Source organism: Amia ocellicauda, chromosome 1 (genome assembly GCF_036373705.1).
Source record: "Amia ocellicauda isolate fAmiCal2 chromosome 1, fAmiCal2.hap1, whole genome shotgun sequence".
Lineage (NCBI taxonomy): Eukaryota > Metazoa > Chordata > Actinopteri > Amiiformes > Amiidae > Amia > Amia ocellicauda.
In genome coordinates, this window is record NC_089850.1 from 32,932,461 (window position 1) to 32,944,878 (window position 12,418).

At 40.9% G+C, this 12,418-nt stretch overlaps 1 protein-coding gene across 2 annotated transcripts; it reads right to left on the reverse strand.

The window, feature by feature from the left end:
• Positions 1 to 816: 816 nt before the first annotated feature.
• Positions 817 to 11,134, reverse strand: pgm3 (phosphoglucomutase 3). Of its 2 annotated transcripts, none has more exons than XM_066702376.1 (13): positions 10,840 to 11,134; positions 9,879 to 10,087; positions 9,536 to 9,720; positions 7,886 to 7,953; positions 7,563 to 7,696; positions 7,276 to 7,471; positions 6,144 to 6,301; positions 5,760 to 5,843; positions 5,405 to 5,503; positions 4,887 to 5,006; positions 4,371 to 4,493; positions 3,834 to 4,007; positions 817 to 1,385 (listed from the first exon to the last, which is right to left on the reverse strand). In XM_066702376.1, exons 2-13 carry the CDS (start codon positions 10,083 to 10,085, stop codon positions 1,296 to 1,298), a joined length of 1,638 nt encoding a protein of 545 aa, XP_066558473.1. In that variant the 5' UTR covers positions 10,086 to 10,087; positions 10,840 to 11,134; the 3' UTR covers positions 817 to 1,295. The 2 variants fall into 2 exon arrangements, with proteins under 2 accessions (XP_066558473.1, XP_066558464.1); XM_066702367.1 differs by having other exon boundaries at positions 10,712 to 10,891.
• Positions 11,135 to 12,418: the final 1,284 nt, after the last annotated feature.

Sequence of the window (12,418 nt, forward strand, 5' to 3'; positions counted from 1 at the left end):
GTATTGATCAATGGAAATATTATATTTAGGCAGTTGCTAAGAATCAGAATCTTAAATGTCAATCAAAACCACCTTCCATTGATATGTCCAGATCTGGAGAGCTGGACGGTGGACAGCCCTAATATAAAAATATACTTTATGCTCAAGACTCAACCAAAGACTTCATTAGCAGACTTCAGAAAGTGGCAGTAAGATTATATATAAAGCAGAATATGAATGCATTTTTGGCCACTGACCTAAGATCAGGCAGTTCGCCGTTTCACTTAAAATGCTACTTAGGAGTTTTCAGTGCCACAGTGATGAGAGAGATTCATAACATATTTTGAATGATGCAGCATAAAACAATTTGTCATCTGGATAGCAGTTTATTGCATATATGCTCTCCATTCAATTATCTTGATTAAACATTTCTACATGAAAATATGGATGTATTTTTGTGCCATTAGGGAATACAAATCTCAAATTTTATATAAAAGAATATTAACAATATTTAAATTAACTTCAATAACATAATGCACTTACACAGATAGGATGTAGTAACATATGAGACTTGTATGTTCTTAAGGGCAAGTTAAAGGCTACAGTACACTGAAGAGTGAGGGTATCATGTAACCCCTCCCTAAATTCTGAGTTATCAACCAAAGGTAGTGTCACATTTGAAAAATACAGTATGCAGTAGGCTCTTTAGATTAAGAGGTCTTTTACAGGGTCAATTTTGGAAAGCTCCTTCAAATATCAAAAATATAAAGTCTAGTGTTTGTTTTAGTACAAACATATTTAGAGATGGTTAGATCACATGTGCAGAGTTAGTCATCATTAAGGTTAATATTATGAATTTCTTTATTGGACAAATTGCTGATATCGGCAGAAAAATATAAATACAATAGAATTAACATTCAATTAAAAAAAATATCACCATGATTGACTTACATGGAAAATACAGACAAAAACAGAAAATCCCAAACTGTACCATTAGAGAACAGTGATGGGCAAGTGAATCCCTCTCTCACACAAATACAATCACCCAATATTGTCAACACTGCAATAAACAATATGGTGTACTAATCCTTCATTTAGTGTGGATCGCTTTGTTTGGGAAGTCCAGCAAAGCTTCAGGACGACATGGGCAGCACTTGACTTGGCCGAGGTTAAACAGTACATTACAAAACAAAATCATTGTCAAATTTCACCCATCCATAAACACCACATAGTGTTTTATAAAACTTAATACGATTTTCAGAAAACATTCATCTTGAGTTCAAAGCGTATACAGGACAAACTAGAGTCGACTGTAGTTAATGTAGTGGCTTTGGCTCATCTCCAGCTCCTCCTGCTAATTTGTACACTTCCAGACTCACTTCATATGCCAGGGTGTCTGCGTTCTCCTGCAATTGCAAAGATACAAATATTAATAATGCTCAACAATTCTACCCCCCCAGTGGATTTGTTTTTCTGTTCAAGCTGTGCAGATCAGGCACCTGGAGGGGTCTGATCTCACCCTATTCATATAAACATATACACTCAGCTAAAGGATTATTAGGAACACCATACTAATACTGTGTTTGACCCCCTTTCGCTTTCAGAACTGCCTTAATTCTACGTGGCATTGATTCAACAAGGTGCTGAAAGCATTCTTTAGAAATGTTGACCCATATTGATAGGATAGCATCTTGCAGTTGATGGAGATTTGTGGGATGCACATCCAGGGCATGAAGCTCCCGTTCCACCACATCCCAAAGATGCTCTATTGGGTTTAGATCTGGTGACTGTGGGGGCCAGTTTAGTACAGTGAACTCATTGTCATGTTCAAGAAACCAATTTGAAATGATTGGACCTTTGTGACATGGTGCATTATCCTGCTGGAAGTAGCCATCAGAGGATGGGTACATGGTGGTCATAAGGGGATGGACATGGTCAGAAACAATGCTCAGGTAGGCCGTGGCATTTAAACGATGCCCAATTGGCACTAAGGGGCCTAAAGTGTGCCAAGAAAACATCCCCCACACCATTACACCACCACCACCAGCCTGCACAGTGGTAACAAGGCATGATGGATCCATGTTCTCATTCTGTTTACGCCAAATTCTGACTCTACCATCTGAATGTCTCAACAGAAATCGAGACTCATCAGACCAGGCAACATTTTTTCAGTCTTCAACTGTTCAATTTTGGTGAGCTTGTGCAAATTGTAGCCTCTTTTTCCTATTTGTAGTGGAGATGAGTGGTACCCGGTGGGGTCTTCTGCTGTTGTAGCCCATCCGCCTCAAGGTTGTACGTGTTGTGGCTTCACAAATGCTTTGCTGCATACCTCGGTTGTAACGAGTGGTTATTTCAGTCAAAGTTGCTCTTCTATCAGCTTGAATCAGTCGGCCCATTCTCCTCTGACCTCTAGCATCAACAAGGCATTTTCACCCACAGGACTGCCGCATACTGGATGTTTTTCCCTTTTCACACCTTTGTTTGTAAACCCTAGAAATGGTTGTGCGTGAAAATCCCAGTAACTGAGCAGATTGTGAAATACTCAGACCGGCCCGTCTGGCACCAACAACCATGCCACGCTCAAAATTGCTTAAATCACCTTTCTTTCCCATTCAGACATTCAGTTTGGAGTTCAGGAGATTGTCTTGACCAGGACCACACCCCTAAATGCATTGAAGCAACTGCCATGTGATTGGTTGATTAGATAATTGCATTAATGAGAAATTGAACAGGTGTTCCTAATAATCCTTTAGGTGAGTGTACACTACCAGTCAAAAGTTCCAGTCAATCTTTCCAGTTTTTATTAACATTTACACAGTTTAATGTCTCAATGTACACTGATATTAAAGAATAGAACAAATAAACAATTGGAGATAAAAAATAAATCATGGAATTGTTTTGTTTACCAAAATTTAACCCCTTAAGATTTCCTTAAACTGACAAACCCCTCTGGTACCCTTAAAAGGGCACCAAACCCATGTGCTTCTCTTTAATCCCATGTGTGCTCTTCACTGTTATGTTGTTTGCCAAGTGCATGGTATCCCATGAATACTGAGACCCTGATGTGAAAAATGTTGTATTTATACCCCCCTGCATTCTGAAATGGGGGGGTGGGGGGATACTTGGTCTGAGTAGGAATACAAAATCTCAGAAAATATTGACAATTATGACATATTCTGGAACCAGACAGTCTACTGATCAAAACAAGACCATCCACGTTTTGGCAGAAGCAACACACACCCATAGAGAGCTCAAAATGTCAAGATGGAAAACTGTTTACAGTGTACTCATACACAATGATTTGACATAATTGGATCTGAACTTCTCTGTGTTTGATAGAACATCAAATAATAATACTGGATTAATCGTTAGGTTGCAAAGAAATCTGATTGATTACTGATTGAAAACTGAGTGATTACTGTGACTGTCTGAATGAGATCCCCTACCCCGGAGCAGACTGCGCGTTTACCCCCCGGGCTCTGAATGACGGCGGGCAACATGGAAACTGTAAATCGGATGTTTGAGAATGAAACGCGCTGGTAGCCAAGAGAATAAGCTTTCAAACAATGTGCACATTGTAGGAATACAGTGTCACTTCCATGCACAGGAGCTGCACATAACACTGCCAAATAATGTTTAAGAGGGTGTAGTAACAGTATATAACTCTGAAATGTACATTGTTTTTCAGTTTTTTGTAACCTAACCTTTTTTTTTTTTTTACTTCTGGCAGTTTACCGCTTACCTTTGTACCATTTCAGGTTATTCACTGGACTTAAACTGCTTCAATTTCAATAAAAACTAGAAAAATGGGGGTGTTCTAAAACTTTTGACTGGTAGTGTAGAAGTGATTGTACCTGTGTGTCTGCTTCAGCATACACCCTCACGACATCCTCGGTTCCCGACGGGCGGACAAAGGCCCTTGCCAGGCTGTAGTTGCCCACAAGAGCATCAATGGCATCCTGCAGGCCTGCCGGGGTCACGGCACGCCTCTCTGCATCCGTCGTTTCAATGACTCGCCTGTCGATCACCTAAAGGACGGGACAAAGCACACATCTATTTCATACCGTGTGTAAATATTTCATCAAGCAAAACTGCAGCTGACATCATGTATTCAAGAGGAAAGGTCACTAATTAATTGCGACTCCACAGCTCACCACGCCAGCTCAACTCAGACACTTTTTAATTTAAGTGGATATCATTTGCACTAATTATTTGGACCAACCTAATTCATCAAGTCGTTTTGTATATTAGTTTCAATAACAGGTTACTATTTTCAAAGCAGGTAACATAATAGCACCGGGCATTAGCAACAGAGGGAATAATTAAATTATCATCATGCTAAACATGTTCACACAACATTCCCGCCTTGAAAGGTGAAAGGAGGCTCTGACCTTGACTTTGAGCTGTCTGTTTGGCAGATCAGTATACATGGCATCCCACTGCTGAACACTCATGCCTTTCAGAGCCAGGATAGCCTCGATTACCAACATGTCTGAAATGGCATCGCCCACCGTCTGCAAAACAAAGCAACAGCAGGTGACACCGTGATTACCGTGTGCTCAACAATTTAGATATTGTGCGATATATCTGGTAATGAAACGTATTACTGTTTTTTGTGTACCAACAAACTAAACTAAACACCTATTCACTTGTGCATAATGTTGAATTTGACAGTTCCTTTTTTGCCCTAAAGTAGTACCATCATAGGTTTACAGTAACTGTAAACTGTAAATGAAGAAGTGTAATTTACTGCATCATGTGTAATCTATACAAAATGTAATCATGGTCTACTTTTCAATGGGATTCTATAATGTAAAACAACAATACACAATAAAACAAGACCGGCAATAAAACTGGAACAGGGCCCTTCTGTACTCAGATCCCTGCCTCTTTCAGTATTTCCTCACCTGATTGATTAGATTGACAGTATTCTCCAGGAGCTTCGCTGCCCTTTTTTTCTCATCATTTATATTTTGGTCTAGTGCCAGCTGTCTGATCTTCTCTTCAGCTGCTTTGCTGAACAGAACCTGTGACAAGGGAGGGCCACAATTCAGGCTGCTGTGAAGGAGCTTTATATCTTACAATGGAGTCAACACCCAATGCCGCACAAAAACAACTTTAAGGATAAAAGGGAAAAACGTATGTTCTTCATCAAAATAGGTTTTATCATTCAAACTAGACAATTCAATAAAGTATCAAAGAAGCCTGAATACAGATAAAGAATGAATTCATTATTTAAATGCATTTACAATATTAGTACTGCAGGGTTCAGAGAAAGGACACCTGAACAATATAATCCTCACTCAACATCCCTCCGCGTTTGGCGTTTCTAGTCTTTTTGTCAGTAGTGTGCGACAAAGTGAAAATGACAAAATAAGCACATCTAATTGAATAGAATAATACTACTGACTATTTTGATACTTACAGTGCCGTGGCCATTGGCCTCAAAATAAACCCCGATGTCAAACTCCTGAGCCTTATGGTGCAAATGCTTGACCCCTGTCTTTGCACAGTGTACTTGTACCTGGGGATTCAAAAAACACATACACACATTACACTTCTGTAGCACATGCACACATATCACTAAATTACACAAGATTGGTAGTATTGTTTAAACAAGTGGAAAGAATACATCAATATAAATACATTAAGGGTGTGCAAGTCCCTAATATTACATACACATATTTACGTTTCATATCATGTATTGAAGTAAATACATTTCACACAGAATGACTCAGAAGTAGAAGAATTCAATCACATCTGCAGTAACTTATAATCACCTTCATTGTTTCTTCAAGGTAACGAGTTGAGCTGCCATTTGCGTAAGCAGTCTGTACCACTGCGATCTGTAGATCCAAGCCAGCCTGGACAACAAAAGGGACACGGCTAGAGAAACAGTCTTCAGTGCAGACAATGCATTTCACAATGTGCACATTTCAGAGGCACAGCACTATGACACAGATTCATCATTAAAAGCAGACAAACATTTAGACAGTAAATCTCAACGTCAGGTTTTAAGGACATCGATGCCAATAATATACTACATTCCATTTGGAGGTCCATGAAGATACATACAAACATTCCTCAATCAATGCCAAGTACAGATAATGCAACTATAAGCTATGTAATGCCTTATCCAGGTCAACTCTATGTTTGTGACTTACTTGTACGAGGAGCTCTTTGAGGAAGGTGCTGATCAACATTGCGATTTTATCTCCATCCAGCAGGTGAAAGCACTTAGCCGCATCAACGTAGTAGTAAATTATTCTATCAGCGTCTCCGTCGAAAGAGCAGCTGCGTTCCCCTACTGTCAGCTGGAGACCTTATTGAACAAAAAAGAAAATATCAGTTAGAAAAGGAAATAATGTGCCAGTCTCATATTTTCTATGCAAGTTTTAAGGGTGTAACTCTGCTCTAGAAAATATCAGCCAAAAGCTATGATGATACATCAACATTTGGGTCTAAAAACTGGAAGATTCTTTGGTATACAGTAAAAACCAAAAAGGACAATGGGAACATTTAAAAAAGTTGATCATTGTTGATTAAAACCTTCATAAAAATAATTTCATTAATTTGTTTTATGCCACTCTGCATATGATATACAAGTCAATCAATTTCATGCCTACTCTATTTCATATACATGACCTCCCTCCTGTGGTTAGAAATGGTATTTGCTATATAGAAGATTCCCCTCAATACATCCACTAAACAGGAGCCATGGCTTTTAAACAGAGCACACTTAGATTTTTTTACATTTGCATTATAAATCAATGTAAATGTAATCCTATTGTGATTTATTTGTCCATTTTGAGTAGCCTATACACAAACACTACTAATGCTGCCACTACTAAGTGTTTAATGTTTTCAAGGCAGACCATAAATACAAGCTGAATAAATCCTGAAAAACCTCAACATTAAAATCATGTATTATCTTGTCGTTTCTTGGTAGCAGGAAACACTACATTAAAGAAAATGCAGGAACACTTGTTGACACTACCTACTTTCAGTTCTGCCTGCAAAGCTAAATCTAAACTAAACAGAATTAGATCACACTACAATATAGTACAGTGGCTGCCAGAGTAAAGTCAGTTTGGACTATAAACAGCTGCAACAGCAGTGATCTCTTGTGTTTTCCTCTATATTATGTATGTGAATGGAGGGCAAAATGACAAGATCCCATTGCCTTCTTTGTATACACTGACATCTGACATTTGCTTTATAGCTTTAAAATAATCATGTTAATGATCAACCTTTGGCCCAAGCAGCTGATAAGGTTGTACCAAAGTTCTTGCCTACCATGTGGAGGCTTCTGCTGTACTTTGACATAATCCGCCCCACACTGGTAGTTGAGTTTTCCACAGCTGCCATCATTGTAAAGCGATATCTGCAGCTCCTTTTGCAGAAACTGCTCCATCTCCTTCAGCTTCAAGGCCCCGATGCCATTCGCACCATCCACCTTAATGTGCTTCTGGTCGTCTGTGCGGTTAGGTGCCTTAGGAAGGAATACACATTAATTCTACCCCATGTTTGCAGGTAATATAGGTGGAGGGCTGAAAGCGAAGCATTCAGCACAATAGCCTTACCTGCTTTGTAAGCTGAATGAAAGCCTGGGCCAGCTTCTGGTAGTAGCCCTCTACAGTACCTGTGCCGTACCTGCCCTGCGTGTTCTGACAACAAACCACAAAGTGCAGCTGTGGGGTCGTCACCAGGCCGTAATCTGTCAATAGAGTGACACTCAAGATCACAAGTCACACAAATCACTAGCACCATCAGCAGGTATAGGTCCAAGCTATTAGCATCTATAGGGGTGAGCAGAGAAAAGTATGCTTAATATCACGGAATGGTGCGTTTCGTTTAATGTCAGGATTAAGCAGCACTGCTCTTCTACGTAGAAATGTAAGCATACCATGGCATTTGCCTCCTAGGGAAGTGACCCCATCAAACACAGCCTGTGAAAGCTTCCCGCTGCTTGGCCTACAGGGAAAAAAGTTTCAGTTAGATGCAAATATATCTATATGAATCTCTCTAGTCTCTACTATATACACTCACCTAAAGGATTATTAGGAACACCATACTAATACTGTGTTTGACCCCCTTTCGCCTTCAGAACTGCCTTAATTCTACGTGGCATTGATTCAACAAGGTGCTGAAAGCATTCTTTAGAAATGTTGGCCCATATTGATAGGATAGCATCTTGCAGTTGATGAAGATTTGTGGGATGCACATCCAGGGCACGAAGCTCCTGTTCCACCACATCCCAAAGATGCTCTATTGGGTTGAGATCTGGTGACTGTGGGGGCCAGTTTAGTACAGTGAACTCATTGTCATGTTCAAGAAACCAATTTGAAATGATTTGACCTTTGTGACATGGTGCATTATCCTGCTGGAAGTAGCCATCAGAGGATGGGTACATGGTGGTCATAAAGGGATGGACATGGTCAGAAACAATGCTCAGGTAGGCCGTGGCATTTAAACGATGCCCAATTGGCACTAAGGGACCTAAAGTGTGCCAAGAAAACATCCCCCACACCATTACACCACCACCACCAGCCTGCACAGTGGTAAAAAGGCATGATGGATCCATGTTCTCATTCTGTTTACGCCAAATTCTGACTCTACCATCTGAATGTCTCAACTGAAATCGAGACTCATCAGACCAGGCAACATTTTTCCAGTCTTCAACTGTCCAATTTTGGTGAGCTTGTGCAAATTGTAGCCTCTTTTTCCTATTTGTAGTGGAGATGAGTGGTACCCGGTGGGGTCTTCTGCTGTTGTAGCCCATCCGCCTCAAGGTTGTACGTGTTGTGGCTTCACAAATGCTTTGCTGCATACCTCGGTTGTAACGAGTGGTTATTTCAGTCAAAGTTGCTCTTCTATCAGCTTGAATCAGTCGGCCCATTCTCCTCTGACCTCTAGCATCAACAAGGCATTTTCGCCCACAGGACTGCCGCATACTGGATGTTTTTCCCTTTTCACACCATTCTTTGTAAACCCTAGAAATGGTTGTGCGTGAAAATCCCAGTAACTGAGCAGACTGTGAAATACTCAGACCGGCCCATCTGGCACCAACAACCATGCCACGCTCAAAATTGCTTAAATCACCTTTCTTTCCCATTCAGACATTCAGTTTGGAGTTCAGGAGATTGTCTTGACCAGGACCACACCCCTAAATGCATTGAAGCAACTGATTGGTTGGTTAGATAATTGCATTAATGAGAAATTGAACAGGTGTTCCTAAAAATCCTTTAGGTGAGTGTATAACATCTTGGGGAGGCCTTCATCCAGCAGTGGATCGATACAGGCCGATGAAGACATTATGATGATATACATGTCCAATTATATAAGCAAAGGAGAACCACTTCTCCATTTCAGCCAATACATTTTGATAAGAAATTGAAATTCAGTTTGGCAAGAAACAATATGGAGGTCGATAAAGCAATCAAGCAAATGGCAATGATGGGAATATAAGCTAATTTTACAAGGTGGTACAAGGCAGCCTCGCTTTTCAACAAATTACACACAGCACCACCTTCTGCCCCGTTCCGCCTGTGATTACCTGGTGTCTCTCCCCATGACTACGTAGCCCTCCTGATTCATGTCCACAGCTTCTTTTTCAATTATATCCTTTAAGGCTTTCAGTAATCCCTCCTGCTCTGCATTAGCCAGTTGTGTGGCATACTCTTCCCAAGCAGCGGACACCATCTCTCCCATAGGGTCTATTAGTTTCACCCCATTGTCCTCCTTTATGGAGGGAAAAACAGATTAGAACAGGAGGCAGGCATCAGATTCCTGCTGTTAATGTTTAAAATCAAAATGCTCTACTCAATATTAAATGTATTACTTTTGAAAATGAAGACAAATCATTTGTCAAAATGTATACCGTGTCTTAAAGCCTGTACCTCAGGGTTGTGGGAGGCAGTAACCATTACTCCGATGGTAGATTTAGTTTTTCTGGACCTCAGTGTAGCCAGCAGTCCCATCCTAAACATGATGTGGTCAAGTTGCTGAGCACTGGTGCGAAATCCCGCTGTGCCATACTGGAGAACCAATCCAGCAGGCTTAGGGTGAAGAGCAGACTTTTTGGATACCTTCTCAAACTGAGCCATTTCTAGAGAGAGAGAGAGAGAGAGAGAGAGAGAGAGAGAGAGAGAGAGAGAGAGAGAGAGAGAGAGAGAGAGAGAGAGACTGCAGCTAATAATACTCATTTACATTTAATCAAGCATTTAATACCACATATGCATAAAACTAAACGGACACTTTCCATTTTATTGATTTACATTTTCAGGTGCTACAGACTTTGAATGTGCGTGACAATACATACATTACAATTTAATTTAAGTTTGAGTTCAATGCGTGTCTTCCGGGATGACTACATTGTTCCACGTCATGTTTTATTAGGAAATATCAGTTATTATTTCATGTTTAGTTTATATAGCTGACAACATTTTTCGTAGTGATTCGAAAAAAAAACATTTAAAATAAGTGGTCATAGTTTAAATTAAATATCAGCATCATGTAAACTAATCACTAATATTGATCACTGCAATAGCACTTACAAAAGCGACATAATGCACAATACGTAATTAGATGATTGCGCTTGCATCTAGTTCAAACATGATTATGAACATCGTCGTTGATAATAGTCTAAATTCAGAAGTTTCTTTGTGTGGAAACCGTAGCGTAAGTGACTTGGGACGGAAATCAAAGATCAAAAAAATCCAGCTGTCTATACCTTAAGCACTTAAGATAGAAGTATCACTTGTATTATATTCCTGCCGTTAGGAGATTTCGTAGCCTTGCCAAAATTAAATTTAAAAACAGATCCTGAGAAAATAAACACCGATGTTCAGTTTTCCTTACTGTAGTGAGAAATGAGTCGAGCGCTCCTGGAAGCTGCGCTGCGCTGGCGACGTGGCTGCACTTCCGGACACGTGACCGCGGCCCCGCCCCTCAAACGCCAAGACCCGCTGCGTGGCAACCAGCCCGCCTCGAGCCCGCAGTGCCGGCTGACGAGAGCTCAATACAGGCCATCAAACCGGCTCCAAAAAGAAGCATGTTTTAATTACAATTATAAATGATTTACAGCATATGGGAAAAAGTCTAAGTATGAATGAGTATGACTGTAATATCAATTCCAAGCATGCAGTCCTTTCAGTGCAGTGCTGTTTGAAGCCCCTCTCTCAGCTCCTGCAGCATCCACCCACCCACACACCCCACCTCTCTCTCTCTCTCTCTCTCTCTCTCTCTCTCTCTCTCTCTCTCTCTCTCTCTCACACACACACACACACACACACCCCACCTCTTCTCTCTCTCTCTCTCTCTCTCTCTCTCTCACACACACACACACACACACACACACACACCCCACCTCTTCTCTCTCTCTCTCTCTCTCTCTCTCTCTCTCTCTCTCTCTCTCTCACACACACACCCCACCTCTTCTCTCTCTCTCTCTCTCTCTCTCACACACACACACACACCCCACCTCTTCTCTCTCTCTCTCTCTCTCTCTCTCTCTCTCTCTCTCTCTCTCTCTCACACACACACACACACACACCCCACCTCTTCTCTCTCTCTCTCACACACACCCCACCTCTTCTCTCTCTCTCTCTCTCTCTCTCACACACACACACACACACACACACACCCCACCTCTTCTCTCTCTCTCTCTCTCTCTCTCTCACACACACACACACACACACACACACACACACACACCCCACCTCTTCTCTCTCTCTCTCTCTCTCTCTCACACACACACACACACACACACACACACACACACCACCTCTTCTCTCTCTCTCTCTCTCACACACACACACACACACACACCCCACCTCTTCTCTCTCTCTCTCTCTCACACACACACACACACACACACACACACACACACACACACACACACACACACACACACACACACACACCCCACCTCTTCTTTTTCAATTAAACATGAAACAGTATACATTTACCAATATTGTATACCAGTATATAAACAGCGTGCCTGACAAAATACTTATATCTAAAATGTTAAAAGCACAAGCATTTAACATAAGGCATGTGTGTGTGTGGAGGGGGGGGGTCATAGTTCTTGTTTAATCATACCACATAGAAAAAAATTAAAAGCTAGCAGAATGTATCCACGCTTTGCTGGAGTCTGAAGAAACGTTGGCATATCAATTAGATGGTGAGGTTGCAGACTACAAAGTAATCCTGGGGATTTTCCCCTAACAGATCTTAATCACAACACATTTGGCTGTGAAGACTGATACTCTGTCATGTCCTCATTGAACCAGATATATACTCCAGCAACAACTGTTTTTACTCAGCTTTTTACACCTGCTGATGCAATAGCAAATGTGGAACATTCAAGAAGAATTAATGAAATACCCTGCTGTTTGGATGCCTGTTTGTAACATTAGACACTAGTAGCAAGAAATAA